The following is a 24,180-nucleotide window of genomic DNA, read 5'->3' as shown; positions in this document are numbered from 1 at the left end:
AAAAAGAGTAATCTAAGAAACTATAAGTTGCGGCACGTAACACCATGCGATCCTCGTTGTTGTCACGTTTAAAGTGTACAAGCCCACGATCTAGCTACGCGCAACGCGCGATTCGTCAATCCCTTTTAATTAATATCTCAATTACTCTTGCGAAAATTGCAAAACGGTAAAGGACTTTTCTATTCAGTTTACCGCACTCTATTTGCACACGAGCGTTGGCACGGACATTATAAAACACCCTGTATACACGTATACACTAACACACTTACATTTTACACAGTTATTCGCACTCTTCTCCTCTCGCGAAACAAACAATATTGTTAACAATATGATCGTATCAATCCAAATAATTTTTTATTTAATAAAAAAAAAATTATTTAATACGATTGATAGCTTCAGTATAATTTTATTATATCAATTTCAATATAATTTTAACCTGTCAAATTATCCACTCGAATGAGCCACAAGTAGGTTCATTTTTCAGTCTGGGCAGGGCATAAGAGAATATATTTACAAATAATATAAAATACACAAAGTGTCTCAGACTATTCATATCATCTATTAAAACCAGTTTTTTGAAGTTTCTCATATAAGAATATAATAATCAATATGCGACGTGCTTAAATGTGTAAATTTTTGACAATCTGACTTGTTATACGCACAAACTTTAAACTTATACTTCTCATTTAAAAATTATTGTAGCCTCGACATTATGGTATACAGATTTTCATCTCCAAATGACTTCAGAAATCTGCTATTAATGAGTGATACGATTGGCCTGAGACACCCTGTATACACCGCAAGTTCAAGAAGTACCGAATCATCGTGTCATTAGCAGCGGTAGCTCAGTTATTTTTGCATAGTAGTCACGGTACTGCGACGAGGGCGGTTCTCCTTTTTGCTTGTTTTTGCAAATTGTGTTGCGTTTTTGCGTTGTCGCGACGCTCTGCATCCAATCTCGCTAGGCTATTAGATTTATCTTTAGCCTCCGAAAATGATGAGACTGACGTTACGATGGTGAAATCTCGTCTGTCTGACAAAACAAGAGTACAGCAATTCGAAAGCACAGCTCTCTGTTGTTTAATTAATAAGTGGCTATAACGATTATGTGAAAATGTGAAATTGCGTATTTCCACATTCACACAAAGAAGCACGAAAATTAGATAGTATCTAGTATCATATAAAAATATCATATCTCTTATAATTCTTACATTTTATTTTATCGAGATATTAAAAGATAAAGGGATATGTATAATTGACTAATGAAATACACATGTAGAATTTTTCTCTTAATGACAATATATTTGTTTTCGGTTTCCGTGAATCTATTAATAGAGCGTATATTAATATTATTGAGAATAACAGGCAATATATATTACAACCTATTTATAATTAAGCCTATATACAATTAATCCTAAGAGTATAGGATATTTAAAAAGACGATCGTACTCGTGACAAGAGTACATTTGCGTTTTCGTTGCAAATTTTCTGCACCGTCTTTTTCATTAACGGAAGCTTTAGCGTATTTTTTTTTAACAAGTTTCTCAATGACGTATACATTCCGTTCCTTCATTAAGTACATGAACAATAATGCATATAATTAATAATGATAATAATAATATTAATAATAATAATAATAATGAAACGTGATAATGTGTCAATAATAAAGTAATAATAAGGTAATAATATATAATAATAATACAATAATAATAATTTATTTTCCTATTATGTTATGTAATAATACTTAACGCTAGGTTCTCCTAAAACTTCTCGTCTTTCTAACTTTTTACACAGAGTTTTGCTTTTGGTTTTCTCCATACGTGTTAATCTCTACTTACAAATCTAACAAATCGAGTTACCTTCGTCGAAGGTTCGAAAGGGTTTGGGACTAGACAACCACGTTCCTCATAACCCGATCCTAGTTGATTCTAGTTTTGATATTTCTTTAGCTCCTCACCCTTTCGTTGAGCCTCACTCCTTTACACGGGTTAGCGCGTCGAGCGTAGCACTAACGAATCTGACTAGTTTCTAATCATTACGACTACTCGACTGTGCTAATTAAGGCACTGAATCACTAAGAGTAGACGAATGTATATTTGTCGAGTTTAAGAAAAGTCTGTTAGATCGGAGCTGCGCAACTCGCCGGATGCGCTATCGTCGCGATGCACATCACGAGCCAGCTGTGCAGCTCTGTATTAGATCAAATGTTCATCAGAAAATGATCATTCGCAGTAATCGATATTTGAAACGTGTACAAACAACCTCATCAAAGTCACTAATCGTTGAAAAAATTAATACGTTATTAAAAAGAGCGTTGAGTTCGGTAACTGTAGCAGTAAAAACGACTTGTCGATCAATTCGATTCATGACACTTCGGTAGATTCGCATCGCTACTAAATTGATCGATGTTTTACTTTGTGTAATATAATTGATTGATCAATTAACATAACAAGGCCTCAAAAGTAAGACACTTCGTCGTTTCGCTGATGTGCGATTTTAAGGCCACTGTGTTTAGATTAGATATTTTCGATAGTCATATATGTTTCGAACCTTTTTCAAAAAATTACATTTGTGATCCAATTCTGATAACTCAGCTAATATTTCAACTAGTACTTTGCGTAATATTTAATCTGTAATAAATATCGATATATTTTTACGTGTAAAAGTAAAATCACACATATTCTGATAGATAACAGAGAGCCGAAACGAACAGTGCGCATAAATTAAGATTTCGGTGTATAAGTGCTTTGGAAGATATAGCTTATTATTATAATACACATAGTATGGCTAAAAAGTTTCGAAATTGAATTAAATAGAGGATTTTAAAGTTTAAAATAAGATTTTATTGCTTTTGATGTTTTAATTCCAATAACGTTCAACACATTCGGCAAGACAAAGACTAGAAAACGTCTTGGAAATCTTTTGATATCTTTTTTAATTCTTCAGTTACATTATTTGAACATTCTCAACATTCTCAAATCGCTTTTATATAGACGTAATTTAATTTTCAAAAATAATTTTTAGAACCAAATCCAATGATATTCAAAAAAGTAATAAATTTAAGAAAACATTAAAAAAAGATTTTTAAAAACATTTTCTAGGCATTTTGTCTTGTCGAATGTTTGTTGAACGTCGTAGAAATTGTCGAATATGAAGAGAAATATCGAATATGAATAAGAAATAATTGTTTAAATTTTTGACAATCTTTATCCTGGAACTTTTTAGCCACGCTGTGTTGTATGTATAGATTAATCTATTGGTAATATTTATGATTGTTTCTTGAAAAATAAGGAATTCTTATTTAAAAATGACTATGAATGCTATCCTAAGTGTTATTCTAAAATTGATCTATTATAGATTAAACGCAGATATTTTCAAAGAGAACAGATTGTAAAACCGCGGCGTCTTAACAGGTTGTCAGTTTTTCTTTGTTAATACATTTCATCTTTAAAAAACGCCTGAAAATGTAACTTGTTAACATCTTGTAAAATGAAAAATCTATTTATCATTAAATTTTTAGAAAATTTACTCGAAAAAAAGTTTATCTAAAATTTAAAACATGCTCTCTCTGAAAACCGCGCATCTCTGAAACATGTTGATGGTCTCGAAATGCTACGGAGCTCTCGCATTAATCTTCGTCGGTATTTTTAGCGCATTCGACTGACTTCGTCAAAGACGCGGTCGTAGCTTTGAGTATCCGCTGGAAAGAAAATTTGCATATGTATTGAATAACACGGTTAAGATTACTTAACGAATAATGCGTTCGATTTAGAAATGAAGATGAAATGAAAATGAATAGTAAAACGCCTGGATTATAATTGATAATTTCAATAAATTTAAGTTTTAATTTCTGGTTTAAGAGTTCATGGTTACGTTTTGACGTATTGTTTCATTCTGATATTTCAAAATAAAGTTAAATATGAAAATAGCATTGTAATCAAAAGTCTGTAACAAACTTTTTTGCATATGTATGATTCTCTGAAGTTTTGAATTGTTCTCATACACTAAAAAAATTCAGTAAATTTACATAACTAAGATGTAAAAATTACATGATAAATAACGGAAATATAAGTAAATATTTTTTAAAATTATATAATTTATATTACATATATTTAATATATATACATATATGTATATGTATATATATTATATATACTATTATATATTATATATATATGTATGTGTATATATAATAAATTTACATATATTTAGTAAATTTAATTGTTAATTATCGTTCATTTTTACATCTTAGTTGTGTAAATTTGCCGATTTTTTCCAGTGTATGTCGAGAGTTACTTTTCTGAACAGGCGCTCGTCAACTCGTTAGAAATAATTGTAACCATATTTTCTAATCATAATCATTTCATAACGCATTGCATATCTTTAAATATTTCGCAGTATGTGGATCGAGCGCGTCAATATTGGCTTTATGAAAAAAAAAGATGGAGAGGAAGATTAGATCGAAGAGGTGAAAAGGAGAGAGTGTAGATTGCAGAGAGTTCGCGAGATCCTAAAAATCCTGTTACTTCGTCCATTACATCCTTTTCGCCTCTTGCGATTCTCACAAAGATATTCCAATAGCGAGACATAAAATCAGGAACATAGAAATCTCTAAGAATAGCTAACAAGGAAGCTGATGAGCTGGTCCTTGAAGACGAGGATCGAATGTCACGTACAGTTCTGCGCCCATTTTTAGAAGGCTCGGTTGCAACCGTCTCTAATGAGTGATGGTCTAATGCCGAAGCTTTATTGCAATCTGGCCTCTTGAGGTGTCGTTTGATACGGCAAGGCTTGAAACGCCCCAGCTGCCGTTGCCGCTGCGGCTGCCGCTGCAGGTAAACTCGCAGCACCTGGCAATGTAGCGTAGGTATACGGCGCGACGTAGCCCGCTGCCGCTGCATTAGCTGGAAAAGAGAGAAAATTTGTCTTTCACAAATATTATACCTTTTTCATAACTAGTCACAACTTTGAACGGAACGTTTATTAAGAAATTATTATTTCTCAAGAATTGATAAAAATTTTTTACGTGTAAAAAAATGTAAGTCCAAACTACAGTATATATAGATAATCTACGTGAAGTATAGTTGGTTATCGAGATAAATAACGAATAAATAAGTAAGCATATGCAAGCGATTTGCTGTGCGCAGTAACAAATCTCATCTTGTGTCTTAGCTTTCTCGAGTGCCATTTACTCATAATACATAAAGCGGATGGCATTCGTTGACCATCACTCAAGACCACCGCCACCATCACCACAGACAGCACAACAGATTGACAATATATTATGCGTCAATATATATATATATAATATAATTCGTGAAGCGCATGCAAAACTTTATTTCTTGTTCATTTCTTTCCTACTGTCGAATACCTACCGAATAGTGAGGATTTTGCGCGCGAAAGCTGTAAGGTATAATTATATAACGTTGATGTGATGAAAGAAAAAAAAAAAAAAAAAAAGAAAAAAAAATGCAAAATTACTTTATTATCTTCAGAATTTTCGAGCTCAAAACATTGAATTAACAAATTCGAGAGAAAGCGGTATGTGTGCCAACGCAAAAGATGCGCAGCAGAGTTCCCACGGAAGATTCTTGGACACTCAGGAAGTGCTCAAGGATTTTGTACAAGAATAAGCGACACTACTTCATTGCGTCCGCTGGGTAACAGACACGCCCCAAATATATCCGATGCGTCGGAATTATTATTCCCCTCCAACTGTGATCGTTATTCCCATGGTATTAGAAGCTGCAAATCAGGTTATATTTTAATCCCCCTCTCATTATTCCGTGTACTTTCAACCCTCTGCCGAAGACAGCGGAAACCAGATTCTGTGAGAACCCCGCTTGCAAATAAGCACTACGAATAGCTCCCAAGAAAAGTGCAGAGCGCCTAACCCTCTCTCCTCTCTTTCTCTCTATTTTTTGGGAATTCTACCGTAGTCACGCAGCACAGACGGCAGAAATTGCGGCAGGAGAGCTTTCTCCAGCCGCTGCTGTTGCGCCAATTGCGTCGCGGCACCGTTTTGCTGCTGCTGCTGTTGCTGTTGGTGATGGTGTTGTATCGGATAGTTGCTACCCTTGCTCGGAACGTTATTCAAACACGTACCGGCCGCAGCCGCGGTGGTGTACGGATACGCCTCGGCGAAGTTGTAGGACGTTCCCGGATAAGTGGCGGCGGCGGCCGCCGCTGCATTCTGATACTCGTAGAACTGCGATGCCGCGGCGACAGCGGCTGCGTGGCCCAACTGCGTCGCCGGAAGCGGCACTAAACCACCTGGCGCGGCAGCCGCCAGGTAGGGCGATTGGTACACGTAGCCCGGTGGTACCCTGCAAAACGAGAATGACCGTTAGTGAAAGATGCTGATGCGGTGTCCTGACGGGCGCAATGACACGCGAAGATCTAATGCGGCGGATGCTTGCGAATTAATTGCAGCGCGTGTCGACGGCAAAAATTATAGTACGATGCATTAAATAAACAAATAAATGCCGTCTAGTTCGCGAAACAATAATTTGCAAACAAATACACCTATTTTGGAGCGATCGAAAGCCGTCAGATAAAATATTCGATGTTCCTAATTTTTAATTGAAGAAGGCGCAGCGGATAAATCTGATGGATCTCGTTCGCTCTAATCGTATACTTCTCTTTTTATGAAACTTGATAGGATTGGGAGGAAAGAAAGGTAACGTAGCGAGTGATGCTTGTGTGTTATGAGATTAGGTGTGACTGTATATGCGCGAAAATTCTCTTCGTGTAACGTGTTTTAATGCTCGCGATGCCGATTATGGATTGTTCGAACGCAGTAAATATTTAAAAACTCGTTTGCCTTTCTTTTGATCGTCTTAATGCTCGTAAATGAAGGCGAGGGTCGTTAAATGTCCCGCGAATCGATGACGACTGGAGACGAGTTCATATTTGCGTAGTTTCTATATCGCCGATTCTTTGGCACGTAGAGTGTGCCAGAAGCCTGTTGGAAGAACGCGTGCGCGCGCGCGCGCGGCGAAAAACAAACTTTCTTTATTGCGTTTCGCGTTACAAGAAAATTCTCGGCCCCGACGGTCTTTCGCTCTCGAGCAGCTCTCTACCAACACCAAAAGCACGCAACACCAAACGGCAGAGTGAGCGAGGGACCGAGTTCTTCGATCTTCGCGCGTATCGGATCCAGGATATGCGTTTTACGATATCGTGTGTAAATAAGAGTAAGAGTACAGGGTATTTTAGTCCCGAAGTAGCATATCTTCAAACGTTTACACTCAATCATACACGAAACGACTTTTCTATGTATTTTTTTCTTGAAAAAATTAATTTCCCAAATTATTTTATCTTTATGTATTTCAAGATGTGCAATTTCGGAACCTGCAAAGAAATGATTTGTGTACGGGACATATAGAAAAGTCACGCGCTTTCTCTCAACTATGAATTCCTGCCAAATCGAGTTTCCTCAACGTATCAGTAACTTTCTAATTTTTGATATTAAGCATCTTCATAATTAAAGCCACATTAAAAATTCTCATGAAAGAGGGCGGCCAAACGTCCTTAGACAATGCTCCCCGATTTTATCGTACTTAAATTTGGTATTAAATGAAAGTACTTAAGCAGATTACAAATATCTAAGTGTCTACTGATCCAGAAAAAATGGGCTCCAAAAGTTTGGAGTCCGTTTTCTCTGGATCGGTAGAAGGCTACACCTTACATATTTGTAATCAGCTTGATGAGTACTTTCTTCTGATGTCAAATTCGAGTGGAAAAAAATGGGAAGCATCTTGGAAGGCCGCATTCTTTTATTTAAGATTAACTGAGATGTCAGATTTTGTCTACATTCTTAAAGCATAATTCATTAAATTCAACTTTTGACAATAAATAATTCTGTAATTTTTCATAAAATTTTTATCAGAAAAAATCGACATATCCATTGGCAAATTTATTCGCTGAGAGAAAACTTGTGTCTTCTAATATATTGTATATATGCATACTGATGTGTGAATTAAGTGTATAATTATGCATCAGTCATGTGCACGTTATAAATCAATTAAGTATTCATTAATTAAGAAAAAAAATCACTTCTCTATTCGATTATTTTTTTTTAATTACCAGAGAACATATAAAAATCGACATTTCAAAAATATATTCAACATCAATTCAATCAATTTAACTACAGGAAATGTACATATAATATTCACACAATTTATTTTAGAAAAAAGGCACACTTCTCCATAAAAAAATGTTTTCAGTATAAAAAATCAACATCAGTATGCACAGTATGTGGAGGTAGTATGTGCGTGCGTGCGTATGTTTGTTGAATATTTCATTGGAGAAGGACTTTTAAAGACGGGAAAGCGGTAGGAAGCAAGTCGGTGTGAAAAATGGTAACGTTGCTCTCAATGTGGTATCAATAATAAGGCGGAAAACGTACGCAACAATCCAAGAAAAAAATTCTTTCACGTGTTGGCAAAACAACAGCAAACCAACGACAAACGTGTATGTAGGTGACTGCACGAAATATAAATACTTCTCGGCACACGGCACACGATTATCTAACACCAACGTTAGTACCTAAATTCACAGATCTAAGGAAACGTCTCGAGTTCGCTCTTTCCGATTTTTACGATCTTTAGATACGTTGTAGAATAGCTTAAGATAAGGGACACATATTTTTCTCTAAAAGTACTTTATTGCTGATTTAAGGGACAAACTCGATCTTGGAAAACAAACTCAATATTTGTATGGATTATCATTCAAACTGTGGAAATATAAAAAAAAAAAAAAAAATAGAAAGATCAACCAAATTGCATGTATTTTTTATGTCACGTAAAACGTGTTGAAAATTGCTCAAATTTTATTCAAACAGAAAGATGAAGAACTAATCAATGTCATATCGCGCATTTTTGCACAATAAGTACATGTGCATTTGCACATCATATTATTCAATAAACTCGCTCGTTACGTTTCGCACGTCATTGCAACGACGAGGACAAGCATTGTTGACTGCATGCATTCATGCATGTATGCATCATTCATTATGCATTATGTAATGTTGCTTTAATCAGTTCTATCCGATCTTAGTCGAACACTTCAAATTACATCGAGAAATTCTCACATCCCCTAAATCTGTGCGACAAAGCACTCGTAGAAAAAAATAGAAACGTCACTTTATTTTTCGGCTACTCTAGAATATGTCCAAATTTCAGGAAAAGATCGATGCAAGACGCCTCAAAACGTATTCCTTGTAAAAAAAAAAGAAGAAAAAAGATGGAACATCTCACGGCAGTGCCTCTGTCTTCCTTACACTTTCTCTTTTACTCTTTGCGTTTCTCTATTCTCCTCAAATAATAACGCGCGGAAGATCCCGACTGGCGAGCATTCTTCAATCATCCGCGAAATTTGTTCACCGATTCGCAATCGTTTCTTATCAACCGACGTGTGCTCTGCGAATACATAAAAATACATAGATAAATTCGTTGTTCAAATTCATGTATACGCACTTTTGCAATTGACAATTCATTATACGTGATATTAATTTTCGTACATATTCATGAATGATGTAATTAACATTCTTTGTCCTTAAAAATCTAAACATTAAGCTATTTTTATTCATATTAATTACTACCAAACTTTTAAAGATTTAACACTGACAATTGCTAAGCTAGTTTTCGTAGAAATTGAAAAAATGTGATTTATGTAAATGCTAACTTCCAAAATTATTGATAATTAAGTTATTCAAGTTTAGCAATCATACTTTCATCAATTTAATCTAATTCAGCGTTATTGGTATTGAGCAAACGCAGTTTGGGCACGCGATCCTAATAAGCTGTGCTTAAAACGTGTGCCATAGACAGTCAATTACGAATCGAGAATGTGCGAGCAATCAACGATGATTAAACGGTAAAGAATGATTCCGAGACTCCGGCCTCTTTCTCTCGGAGACAGCCCTGAACTTTTTAGCGGATCGATAATAGAGCCAGTGTCCAGTCCGCGAAGGAAATCAATATGTCGTCCTGCGGCTTCGAACGGCTGAGCTCCTCCGCTACGTCGGATTGGTGCCCGGTGACCATTATCGCAACAATCGCAAACAATCGAGAGCGCTTCGACACGCGTGTCGCGCGCCGCTTAATTCGACCGAGCAAGTCGGGTCGCGTGCTGCAAAGGGGGGAGGAAAAGAGTCACAATGGCCGTACAGAATCGACGACCTTGAATTGGAGCTGTCATCCAGGATGGATGAGCACGCGGTCGATGAACATTACATGACGCGGGGACGACAAAATTGATAAAAGTTAGAGAAGCGTCCATGTCCGGTGCGCTGTGTAACGCGACGTCGCATTGCGGACGGGCGGCTCTTTTATCTGCACTGTTCGAAGAAGTATCGAGCAAGCGAAAATCCGGTTTTTACCCGCGCTGATTTGCACAAAGAAGCTGAATTGCGTGTCTACGGGTGGAAACAACGGGGGCACGTAACAAAGATGATTATTCTATGAGAGGGCATCGTTAAACAGAGATAACGCGCATCGCCATATTGCAAAGCATTCCGAGAGAGATTATAGATTTTCGTGATCACATTATATAATTATATTTTTTTGTCATAACAATAATCATAATTCTTTTCCATCAAGAATACTCTTTCGCGTAATATTTATTAAGAGACTTGAGCGACTTAATATACGCATTTGCGAAAGAAAGATAAAATCGGCGACCTTGGCGCGGCAAAGTGCAGCAGAAGAGCCGAGAAACATAAGATAAAAAAACTTACATAAAGACATAATGTGTTTTTTTTTTATTTTTATTTTAGAGCCGGTCATGAATTATTGTCTCAGTTGAATTAATATTCCGCGGACTATCTAAAATATTATCGAGATCTTTTGACGTTATTCCTGACTGAAGGAAATAAATTTATAGATGAGAAAATAAAAACAACAGAAGCGTTCCGTGATAAATAGGACGCGACACGTTGCGCGGTGATCGATCTATCTGTATAAACAAACGTACGAAAATTAATATAAAAGTTGCCAACTGAAGGGTTCATAACAAAAACAATCCTTGTCAATTTTTTCATTTTTTTCAGCAGAAGAAAAAAACATTCTGTCATCATCCTTAGGTTTTTAATAGAACCACCACAAACTTTTTAACAAAGTCAAGGCATGAGTTGTTTTTATGAAAATTGGTGCTTCTTATTGATCTTGAAAACCTGACTCCAACTTAACAAAACTCATTAGTAATGATAGAGATCAATTTTGTTATTGATAAACGCTAGCAAAACTTTAGTTGCAAAATTAAAATTAAATATACTTGTTGGTTTCTGAAAGTCATAAATTTTAATGCGTTTTAAGGCTGAAAGATGTTTCATGAAGATAATCAGCGTAAATGTTCAGAGAAAAGAAATTACATTAATATTCTTGATGAGAAAAGAAGTTTTTTTTAATGATTTGTCTAGAAGTATAAAGTTGCAGCAAATATATTCGATATTTCGCGCGGCGGAAACACAAAAACTGGAGGATAGCCGCGGTAACGCGCGAATGACATTCCCTTCTTTTGCTCCTATAGTCTGGCTTTTCCATCGCTTTTTTTTTTGTTCCTCCATTTTCCATCGAATTTATCTGTCAGTCGCATCTCAACCGAGGTACGTGCATTATGGATGGCTCGCGTGTCCTCAACCCTACTTTTCCCATTCTGCGTGTTCCATCCTGCTCTCCTCGTTCCACGTGTGTTTCCAGATCGGCGCGCCCGACCCCGTCCAGCTGGCGATTTCCAATCCCAATTGCCCCCGCCGTTGTTTCGTATCGAATGACAAGCGTGCACAGGGAAATCTCGTCGAGTACGCCGATTCACCGGGAAGCATCACGAAAAGGCAGCGGTAAAACGAAAATAAATCCGTGGCCGTGGACTTATCGTTATTTCACTATCTCTTTTTTTTTTTTTATGACAAATGAAGGTTTTCCGTGTTCTGACGTAATTAGCCATAATATGTTGAAAAAGTCGGGAAACGAATGGCGGCAGACTTTGCTCTGCACATAATGGCGTTAATTAAAATAATATCTATAAATATCAGGGGACCGTTTATGAATTGTTGATATCCCGTGAGTGAGAAAATATTTTCTGGTCTCGCACACGTGTCTCGCGGGAATCAGTATAAATGATAGGAACGGATACAAGGTTCCCGATTCCATCAAAAATTATGAATAACGCGGAAAAAGATACGCCTTATCTTGTGAAAGTGTCTGAAAATATCTATTTCATGATCATGACAATGTCTCAATATATATGCATGCACAATATATGTAGCACATGTATGAATTAATAATTGTTGGAAAAAATTTCACCTGTATTCCCGTAAATAGGCCTGTAGTAAAAGATAGACCGGTAATTGATCGCGAGAAACGCGCCGGTCGATCGATTTCGCCACATTAGCGATAAGGAAAACAACGGAGGCGTAGCGGGCACGCTAATTGCATTCGTATCGCCGATGCGCTCTACACAGCGTGTCGCAGACTCATAACCGTAAATGTTAAAGATCAAACTGGGAAAGATAACAATTGCCTTCAATGCTTAGATTTTAATAAACGTTCAGCAAAATTGTTTACATTGAAAAAAACTTGCTGTAAAATTGTAAAGCGACAAAAAAATATCTTTAATAACTAATGAAATTAAAAATATGATTTTTATTGCCTCTCGAAGCAATTTGCGGAGTTTGACGAAAGGTTTTGTGATCTGTTCACATAACGCTCGTAAGATGAAATAATGTCTGTACGTCACTCTTCGACCCGTACCTTTCGTCCTTGAGACCTTCGTGCGAAAACGGGGCGGTCGGTTTTAATGGACGCATAATTTTCACGATGAAGAACTGCGTTGACGACGTGTCGCGGCGCGACGTACGACCTTTTACGCGATCGATGTAACATACGAACAGACAAAAAATTGTATGTGCACTGCATTACGACGATTCCCGCGAGAATGAGTGCGCGTGCCTGTCGCGCGTCATAGCAATTTGAAAAAATAGCGCTATTCTAGCGACCTGATCAATAAAAGTAATGGCAATCCTGGTGGCGAATTTTTATCCTGCGCGATCAAATGAGATGAACGGAGCAACAAATTCTTCGGGATTTCAATAGAATATTCCAATCATGTTGAAATCGAAAAAAAATGTAAATTCTCAATCGCGTAAAATAGCTTGATGCATCTAAGATCGATATCAATTTCTCAATTATTGCCACACGCAATTAGAAAGCTCGTTTCGCAGTAGGTTTTTCCGCACGAACTGTCGGATAAAAGTTTCAGTCTTGGAATCCCTGCAGGTTTGAGTCTCTCTGTAAAATGCTAACCAGAAAGACTAGCAAGGTGAGGGACAGAAAATTGTTTCGCAGTCACGAAAAGGCACCGTACCGTCCCTTCGTGACGGATCTAAGTGACCACCCTCGATTTCCGACGCAAAGTGGCCGCGCACCGATTAGAATCACCCGGACTTTTCTCTACGTGCGCTACCGCACGCTCGCCGTCGCATTATACGAGGGGGCGAATCGCACCGACGGGGGTTGTCCAATCAACCCCATTAATTCGTACGTGCCGTCATGACCCTTGCCGGCTACGAGGGGGTGATCGTTAACGATGGACGACGAGACGGAAGCGCGCGTTACCGGAGCGGAAACCGCCGAACACCTTGCGCGACACGATACAATGCGAGGAATTTCTGATCTAGTAACCGATATTTTTATTGTCTTTTAATTGTAGAAACGCCGAACTATCAATGAATTATCATTTTGTATAAAAATTTGTATCATCAAAATAATTCGAACACATTATTTCGAAAAAATCATGACGTCTCGATTTTCCGTTTAAATTCTGATAGAGCTAGATATTTTGATCAAAGATGTGATATTTTTTTTCAAATTCTTTTTAAAGATATTTTTAAGTCCCGAATGAGTTATTTTAAATCTTCTTAGCTACATTTTGCGCCTTAAACGTCTGATATTAATACAGCTGAAAATGTGCGATATTTTGGACGATCTTTCACAGTCGCAAATCAATATTTTTATTTTACTTGGCATTTACACGCGACAAAATACATCGGTCAGCATCTCTTTCCGCATATTCGCGAGCGGGCAAGTGTGTCACGGAATGCGACGCGGTCAGTTTTCACACGTGTGCGGATGCAGAGCGGCGGCACGTGGTGCCCTGGCGATCGTCCGCGATCGCGCGTTTCTGCGTTTCCGCGTCGCGTGTGTCGCGGACGCCCGCATTCGCACAGGCGTGTGCAGATAGCATGTGTTTATGAGCGTACATACGCACACCGCATTACCGCCGTTGTATCCGCGCCACCTGCGCGATACACTCCGCACGGGCATGTGCGCGAGCGCGAATGTACAATATATATGCACGATGGGCAGTGCACAGATTGTGCGGGCGCCGGCGCCGTGGATAATCCAGTAGGATGATCTGCCAATCCTTGGAAAGCAGACCGGACCAATGGTGACTGCGGAGGGTGGTGCCCGCGATTTAATTGTTCTCGGTATGCGCGTCGGCAGATTCGCCAAAAATACGATTCGATAAACATACGGACCGGGAATTGAGAGAGAGACGCCCGAACGAGAAGAATAGTTCTTTGTTCTGCAATTCGATTGAAAACAGGAAACGCATGCGTCTCGATAGAACGTCGGATAAATGTTCTATTAATAAAAAAAGGGAACAGCACGTGCGGCGTAATTGTGATATTTAATTAAATTATCAGTTATTTTGTCAGTCGTAATGATTTTCTTCTTCGAATTAGAAAGTGTTCGGCGAAAATATACAACTTTTCCGCGTATACGTTATTTATACATGACGAGACAGAGACGGCGGATGGATAACGATGGACGAAACTTTGAATTCCTAGGTGTTCCGAGGACGCGCTCGAGAAAGTGGTTTGTCTATTTAGGAGGTTCTAAAATTTCAAGTCCGGAATTACGCGCGTACTAATACACCCGACATACAGGCTTAAATGTGGCCTCAATGTATTTATGTAAATGCGATACAGACAGAACTGCTCGCGGTGTACGTCTCGTAGTGCGATGTTACGGCTTGCGTCAGAAGAGAGACGACGACAGGTGGATGGGAGCCACGGCAATGAAAATAGAAATGGACCCTTACCACACCGCCGACACGCTTCATCTTTCCCGAAAGAAATGATTGTAGATCTTATTCCCGGCCAACGGCATACGAGACGGAAATGTCTCCGCCGAAGTGGCGCTCAACATTTGAATCGGCCGTTTCACAAAGCACATGAGTCAACGTTTTTACGAATGAGTCAGAAAGAGCAAACTTTTCCCGAGATAGCATTGCACCACATAAAAGATACACAGCTGGCAGACTTATTTTTCCGCAGCTTTCTCAGCGCTTTTAGCGCAATTTAACACTTCGCGTATTCCGATATCTCGGAAAATATGTGAATCGATTTATAGGCCGGTACGAAGTGAAGAAAGTTTACAGCTATAAGAATGATATGGTATTATACTTTTTATAGCGAAATGATATACCGAGCAACGTATGAAATAGAAATCATAGACGCACCGCCTCCGCGAAAGGGAAACGCTCGAAAGCAGGAAACATTCTTTAGACTTGAATTAGTTCCATTAACTCACTCTCGATTTTTCCGGTGAGCGCATAACGAATGGACACCGGCGAGCGGAAATGGCTAGCGGCGGCATAAATGAGCGTCGATCTCTAACGCGGCCCGGCGCGATAACTCGCCCTCGTAAGGACGGCTTTAAATCGTGTTTAGAATCCTCTCGATAGGGCTGTCGAGCGAGCGGCGGCGGGCTCGCGGGTAGAGAAAAGCTGACACGGGGGACAGGTGGTGCTAAATAAAGACTGGACCGTCGCCAACGCGGCACCAAGATGGCCGGTCGAGACGTTCGGCGTCGTCGTCGTCGTCGTAGTCGTTGTCGTCGTCGTCGTCGGCTCGCTTACGACACAGATTTACTAGCATCGTCGGACGGAATCGTCTCTGACGTCTACCGAAACGTCCGGGCTGGTGTTGGATTTCACTTTTCCACCTACGTTTCGCTAATTCCAAAACGCGCGCCGCGTTCCACGCCTATGCGTGACGCCGACGACGATTCTTGCCAATAGCGCATGTCGACGTGCTAGATGCAAATTTTTGGGCGATTTAATCGGCGAACGTTCGCCCGTGACGAAAAGTTCCACCATTGTTCGCGTGCAAAAGTGCTTACGTCGCATCGCATTTCGCAGACATGACGTCTATACATTTTTAATGAGAATAATTTTGTACCGCAATAGAAAAGAATTTTATTCAATGTTTAAAACAGTTTGGATGTTACACTTTTCAAGTCTTCTTTTTCACATTACGGTGTAAATTATTCTTCTTTGTGCAATCGCGATTTTTCTCGTGCTACAAACGTGCCAATGATGCAAAATTTTAAGTAAAAAACGTGCTAAGACTGATGGATTTTGTCATTGAATTCATGATCGTTTCGACTCGTTTCGAACATGCGAGAGTCAATTGGCCTTTGCGTGAGGCCCCGCTGGACCGCACAAAAAGCGAGCCCCCCTTCGAGTATACGTTCTTATATACACATATTCATGCTGCCTTCATACGATTGCCGGCACATTTCCCCGTAAGATGAGGAATGTCGGAACATCTCCCGCGGTCTTTCGTTAACGGGCGAGAAAAAAAGGGAGTCTCAGATTGCTTCGTAAAAAAAATACCGCCACTCGAAGAGCGATAGGAGATCGAACTGCGCTTCTGCCTTCCGCCACCGCGCATTTTCTCACAGTCGCGGAAAGAAGGCGAGCAATCTCGGGAAGACATCGCGCTTGTTTGCCATGTGCGATGATAACGGTTCTAGGCTGATCATGCTGTACAAACGATGATTGTCCGATAACACTCGGATAAAACCTCCAATATAAGAAAACAACATCCGACAGTACTGCGCTTCGTTGTCCCACGACAGAGAGCTACACCGTGTTATTTGAAAGTCCAAAAACCACGTACAACACCAAAAAGAAAAAGAAAAAAAAAAAAAAAAAAAAAAAAATACAACACCAATAGCGACACCAAGTGTAGTGTAAGCCTTCACCACACACACAAGGTTATTAATTATTATAGTGGTTAGCGAATCCTATACAGTCTCGACGGGCATCCGTATTCCAGGAAAGACACTTCGATCGACCTTATCGTATTCCAAGGAGAAGTATATCTATCTCGCATTCCATCCCGATTCTGAGCTACATAATGTAACAACTTGGCGAATCCGAATTTTTCCATCCGGCTCGAGTTCACGCAAACTTCTGTCTGCCTTTTGCAGCACAATTGTGTCAATATTTCTTAGAGCTCACGTCACTTGCGACAAAGCACATTCTCTTTTGCCTCGGAAAACATTTCCTTCGCCTATATATTAGTAATGAAACTAATTATCCGAAAAGGGAGCAGCGAAATTGCTAAATCGTTAAGTCAGAATTTTTCTGAAAAGGTTTCGATGAAATTTTCGTGCGACATTGAAGAGTCCGCCGGGCCAAACGAGGTGAACCGCGATAGGATCGATCGTCGCACAATAAAAAATTAATACACCTCGTTCGTGTCTCGCGACCGATCGATTTCCGGCGGAGAAAACCCAGAAAGAAGAGAATCTTGTCGCTCGCGAAATTACGATCGTCTTTATTCGACGGAACTTCAACGCGCATCATCTCTCTTCGCGCTCAGCTTCCACGTATTCGTTCTCGCGGATTCGCGAAAGGCGTTTTAGGCGAGCAAGCGCGAGAAGTCTGCATGGTCTACGTACCTCGAAAGACTAAATATTTATAAGCAATGGCCGGACGGTTCCCTGGCGGATCGGAATGGATCAGATACGCTTCTTCCTTGGTTTGCGCTAATTTAACGAAGATACCTTCTAACTATCTCGGAATTTATACAGCTCTTTATGCCATTTGTGTTCATATTTCACATCATGATTCTTTAATTCCAAAACAAGCCAATGAGATACGTTTTAGGAGAGAATCAGCTCTACTGCAAAATTCGTTAAAGTGTCTAATAAAGTACCTCATTCGTTTCGACTACAAGATAAATAATCCAACGCGAGAGGAAGAACTGCGATTTGAAAACCCGCATCTAAAATTGGAAGGCGTAATCCTTGCTCCGTTTTAGCATTCCCGCCACCAAAGGCAAACCAAAAGAGCAGTTATTTATAATGAACGGAGTACAATATGCATATGAAAATGAAAATAAAAACAAATCACCGAAAAAGTGTGCAATTTTCAGAACACCAAATGAAAGAAAGAAATTTCTGGTTTAAAAAATTGCTTGCAAAGAAAGAAACCGCTAATCAGCGAGAATAAACCGATTACTCGCTAGTCTCTAATTGTGAATTTCAGTAATTAGAGATCGTTAATCGACAAAGAAAGTGATATTATCATTTAATCTACTAACCAACAGTATCATTGCAATATTACTCATCGTATTTTCCATTTCCAGTTTTACCTTTTTAATGTATCGATGAGCAAAAGAGAAAAATATTTTGAATTTGCATTTTTCGGTGTTCCAAAATAATCGTCAAAAATTTTTGAACTATGAAACATGATTTCCCGAATTATTTACTATTAAAAATTGTTTAGATAATAATATTATCGCAGATTATTCTGAAGTCAAAATAATGTTAGAACGATCGAGTTTCACTTTGTAAAACTCATGTTGCATTCCAATTGTTGAAAGACGTAAGACGGTAGTGTCGAATCGAAGAGATGATAGCTATCGATACTGCGATTATGATCACTAATTTATTATGCTACGATTATCATTATTAATATATTATGCTGATTAAGAAAGAGTGTGGTAAAGAGTAAAGATATAAATTAAAAAAAAACTAAAAACCAGTAACAAACAATCGCAAATCTCTCAGCAACCGCAATCATTATCATCACTTCACGTCAGTATCACCAAGAAAAAAAGGTAACAAAAAAAAAACACAATCAAAAAAAGTACTTTAAGAGAAGAGGAACAGGCCGATCCCCGGAAGATCTCCGCTATGTAACTTCATGGAAAGAAATTCGTAGGTACTCATACGTGTAGGTTTTTCTGAAACGTGTGCGTGTGCCGCTTTCTCTCTCATTCCCTTTCTCTCTCTTTCTCTCTCTCTCGCTCTCTTTCTTTCACCGATCGCTAATACATTTCCTCTCTCTTTTTTTTCTCTCTCTTTCTTTTTTCTCTCTTTCGCATTAATACGGGGTCCTTAGAACGGCCCTTGACCCTCAAAGATCTCGGAGAGAGGACTCTCTGTGCTCGTCTCCTTACGCGCGCGCGTCAGGTGCTGAAACGTCATATATATGGTGTCTTTAAAAAAAACTCGTAAAATTAATTGACCGTGCGACTCCATTAAGTGAGTACCTTCTTAATTCTTAAACGGTTGCGTTACCGACTTATTATTGTCGCAACAATTTCGCGAAGTTCCTGCGCGAAAGTGAACTTGGCTCGCTGCAAGGATGGCCCGAAACTTTTTTATTCACAAAACGCAAAAAATCGTCGACTACGTTTCTCATTATACGACAATCTTTAATCAACAAATTTCTGCGAGCGTTTATTTCTTATTTGACTCGTCCACGCGACAATTGAATGACGATGACAATTGAACAACTCGAGAGAGCGCAAAAATCGCGCGCAAAAATGATTTCGTTGACTTGCAGCGAGAGAATATTAGTAGCCAGCAGCTACGAATGATCGCGGGGTCTCTTTTTGACTTAGGCTACTTTGATCTAACTACAGTTACGACATGTACGTTCTTAATATCCCTCGACAAAGCACATAAATGTGGCACTCACCCATATTGTCCAGGAAGAACTGTTGGATAACCAGCTCGGATACCAGCAAACGGGAATGCTGAAATTAGATACACAACTGCTGAATTTTAATGTTCAATAAGGCTACTTTATTGTTTTGGAACTTAATATTTCTGCCCATAATTAAACGCAAACAGATTTAGCATTTTTAAAATGGTATAAAAATTCTTCACAATTTTATCTTTATATTTTGCGTAAAATATCTATCAGGAAAAATACTGCTGGATATAATAAAAAAAAGTTAGAAATTAGTAAAAGAACAAAAGACAATTTTTATCTTGATTTAATTATTGACATCTTGATATTTAAAAAAAAGGCGTCAAAATTAATCAAAGAATTTATAAGTGAAAAAATGATTCAGAAAACATTTAGAAACTTTATTTTATAAAATTTGTATCATAAGCAAAAATAGAACAATGTAAAAATAAATTTTTATTAACGATGACATAATATGAGTTTGCTAAATTATCGTAAGTCTGATTATATAAGACATTATTCTATCAGCTTAGAGTTAGTAGAACGTATAAAGTAAAAATAATTCATATTTTTAGTCAGAAATCTGTGCCATATCATTTTTCAGTAATGTCATGTTTTATTCATTTATATGATCGATATATATGACACTGGTGTTCCGCTAAATCTTACTGAATCAATAGACGATATACGAAATTGTTATTACGAAAATAGCAACCGTGATATCTTTTGAAGGAAGAAATGGCCAACTGAAAATTTCTATGACTCATCGTGAACGAGCAAAAGTAGGAAAAATCCCCTGTTGCGATAACGATTGAGCAAATGTCCGATTGAAAAGACTCGACTCGCAAACATTTGCATGTTTTGTCATTATTTTCGACTCTTGTGGACGTGATATCAAACTTTCTGCCCATTAACGATCACTTAATAATTGTTATGCTCTACGCGGTTGTAGCATCGTCAGATGGTGGCAAACACGTGGATAGACGAGGCATATAGATGCACATATGTACGTGACGCATGCATACATGAATCTACGTACTGATGCACCGATGGCATGCTCGCTATCTACGAGTGCATTACGGCCCGCAATAAACTTGAAATGGCCATGCAACCGAATATATCGCGATTACCCGTTCCTATCGAGACTATGTTTCGCCTTTCCCGTCGTACCGTGGCGCAATATACATTACGAATGCAAGTAATATTTACTGCGCAAATACTTATATTTGTGAATTTTCAGCTTTCAATCGTACAAAATTAAGTGGCATCGAAGCACTTGCGCAAAATTTAAAGCCGTACACAATTCATTTTAAATACAACAATCTGCGTTTTTATTTTACAATAATTTACATTGACAACCGAAGCTTTATTTTGAAGTAAAACTGGCGCGGTTCTAAGAAACGGTTTTAGAAACAATTCTTCTGTCGGAAAAAAGGAAAACCGGACGGGCCCGGCTCTCTTAGGTTAAAGCAATTTTAGATTTAGATCTCGAAGCGCCAAGCTATGTTGGCCCAAAGCCACCGAGAGAGTTCGAGAAAATGACTCAGGGGACACTTCAGCATTTGGCTGATCGTTCTATCTTTCTCTCCGTTGCACATCTACATTGTATATCGAGACTTTGCGCTGTATAAAGTTCAACTTATTCTTTAGACGCACAATTACCCGTTAAGTGGAACTTCAAAAAGAACAACAAACTATTTTTACTTCGAACGTAGTATTTTTGTATCGAATATTTCACATGAAACAATTAATTATCTTGATTAAATGCTTTACCAAGATTTCGTCAGACTTGGACTTGCGTGGCCAATAAATAATGTGACGGAACTGTTATTCTTCGCAAGTGAAATGCGCATATTGCAACGAATGAGACTTCAGCGATCTGGCAACGTGTCAACAGCGCAAAACTCGTGACTGTGACGCGCAAAAATCAAGAAACACGAAAACCAAATGTAAAATGAGGGAAATATGACGTGGTTTCTGACGGAAACGATGTGAACGCGATCGTTTTCTCAGAAGCGCGCAAATATATTGATTTAAACCGCGAGTTGAATTACAATTTCTATAGCTTGAAGAATGCTCCAACTCCGTACGAATGCGACAGAAGATTAAGCGCAGTCGCGAAATGCTTTCCTATCAATATCAATAATTTAATGCGAGTAAAGCTGGCACGCTAAATCCATAGCGCAGTATTCTAAAAATTTTGATATATTTTCGAAATCAACCACCAGTATCCAAAATTAAGACATGCATATTTTATTAGTTGCAAATTCTTGCACCGAGCAAAATAATCGAAACTTATCATACACTTACACACAAAAATCTGTTTGGCTTAGAAATAGTTAACACACCAAAAACATGAATTGCGCACAGCAAGAGAAAAGTATTAATTGACAAACAGCATTAGCTTTGTAAATAATAAAATGCACTTACTCGTTTGCAAATTGCCTCTTGGTTTAGCTCCGAGAATAGCAAGATTGACGTTTGCTTTGCGACCGTCGATGATTGGATTGGGATCCTTGCATGCTCTTTCCGCCGCCGGTTTATCTCCCATAATCACCTATACATGTTGAGTTCATTTTTCAGTTTATCGGCGTTATAAACGTGTATATATTTTTCGCGTGCTGTATATAAGTTATTATTTAAATATAGATTTTTGTTTAAAGCAAAAATTTGGAAAAAAAATTGAAAAAATTCTATAGCAGATCGTCTTTGTATTCATGTTTTAATATATGGAGTCAGAGGCAAATTCTAAAGTAAGGTTTAGTTATAACCGTAAAAGGATGTTAGGTCTATGCGTGCACAACGTGTTATCACAACTTCGCTGCGAACAAAGGACGAATAGAAGTTTCAACAAGACCTGAGAGACCTGAAACGTTACGGTCGTAATTTAGTTTTGAATGAATATCTCTGTTTGGTAGATCGACCAAAATGGCGTCACAACGGTAATATAATAGTTTAGGAACAGAAAATGTGCAAAAAGAATTTTAAATATTAGAAAAAATATATAGAAAAAAAGCAGAAAATGTTTTGAGAGATAATTGCCGACAAGTTTCTTAAAAAAGTTCTGCTTATATTCGAACAATTTAATATTTTTCCCTATCAGTGTTCATTTAATATACAAGAACTTTATCGAAATCAGTAAATTAAATAATCATAAAAATGAAAGAAAATGGTTAGGCTAAATTGTCAAGAAACAATATCCCGTTACATTTATATTTTTATATTATCAGGATACGCAATATAAGAAAACAGACACGAGGTCTCATGGGAAACGCGATATACACGTTGCAAAAGAAAGGACGGACTCTTATCATGAACGGATAAGCTAAGCTTATAAATATGTGCGAAAAAAAACAGGTTGTATCTCAAAATTAGCATAAAGCCAATCTGTTTAACTAATTATGCCGGTGGAATGATTAAATTTTTGTAGTCAATCGCTTGACAAATGTCAAGCAATTGACATTACAATAGTTACGAAATTCCACACAATGTCCGATATTACATTAAATCAAATGAATAAGATAAACGGTTTGTAATTACTTACAAAGCCATAACCCCTGCTTTTTCCGGTCTGTCTGTCCGTGATAACGACCGCCTCCTCAATATCTCCGTAAACGTTAAAGTGTTCCCTGAGGCTCTTATCGGTAGTGTGATAGGGCAGGCCACCGACGAATAGCTTCGTCCATGTCGTGTCTTTTTGCTGCGGCGTAGTGCCGGCTAGGGCTCCCAATCCTTGGACCAGCTCATCGGGCGCTGGGGCACCGACGGCACCGATTGCGCCTACACCGAGACCCGCGGCACCGGGCATTAGCATCCTCCAAATTTTGGCGAGATCACCGCCGGACGGAACGACTTGCTCAATCTTGACACTTTCTTTGGTACTTGGTCAACGTTAATCACGCCACAAGCTGTGCAGCATCTAGACACAAAATGCTTCCTAATCTGTAAATAGAAAAAAAGATCTATATTAAAATCATGAAGAAAGAAGTGTAAAGATAGATGCAAAAGCAATAAATTAAGAGAAGAGCGATTCTGTTGTGGAAATGCGACAGATTTCTCGATAAAAGTGGAATCGATATTTTCTCAGTGAACATTTCTACAAAAAATTTATTATAGATATATATTATATCGAGAATAGAAAATAACCAAAGTTTGTTTTCAAAACAAAATTTTAGTATCTTTTTCAAAATTTACATCGTCACTTATTTGTAAAAAAACAAAAAAAAAGAAATCAATCTAAAACTGAATATTCGTAAAGATAACTTCTGAGAAGATAAAGATAACTGACTTATCTCTTTTTTGAGGTTTAAAATATTCTCATTCTATAAAACATTCATACAGCAGTGAAATTTATTTTAAAGAGAACAAAATATTTTGATTGAAATCGATACGTATGTA

At 38.1% G+C, this 24,180-nt stretch overlaps 1 protein-coding gene across 4 annotated transcripts in view; it reads right to left on the bottom strand.

The window, feature by feature from the left end:
* Positions 1 to 1,281: 1,281 nt before the first annotated feature.
* LOC105677340 (RNA-binding protein 24-like) overlaps positions 1,282 to 24,180 on the bottom strand; it is a 30,431-nt gene continuing 7,532 nt past the window's right edge. Inside the window, exons 2-7 of one of the 4 annotated variants that reach the window (XR_001101543.2) lie at positions 23,327 to 23,724; positions 22,213 to 22,339; positions 19,789 to 19,846; positions 5,935 to 6,326; positions 4,627 to 4,904; positions 1,282 to 3,700 (exon numbers count right to left, since the gene is read on the bottom strand). Coding sequence is in view for 2 of the 4 variants with exons in the window: in XM_012375902.2 (XP_012231325.1) it covers positions 4,747 to 4,904; positions 5,935 to 6,326; positions 19,789 to 19,846; positions 22,213 to 22,339; positions 23,327 to 23,596 (1,005 nt within the window). In the remaining 2 variants the exon portion in view is untranslated. Of the gene's footprint in view, positions 4,905 to 5,934; positions 6,327 to 19,788; positions 19,847 to 22,212; positions 22,340 to 23,326; positions 23,725 to 24,180 lie in introns of all 4 variants that reach the window. The other 3 variants (XR_001101544.2, XM_012375902.2, XM_012375903.2) reach the window with 3 other exon arrangements.

Source organism: Linepithema humile, chromosome 2 (assembly GCF_040581485.1).
Source record: "Linepithema humile isolate Giens D197 chromosome 2, Lhum_UNIL_v1.0, whole genome shotgun sequence".
Lineage (NCBI taxonomy): Eukaryota > Metazoa > Arthropoda > Insecta > Hymenoptera > Formicidae > Linepithema > Linepithema humile.
Note: the sequence above shows the minus strand (reverse complement) of the source record. Positions and strands in the feature narration are given on the sequence as shown.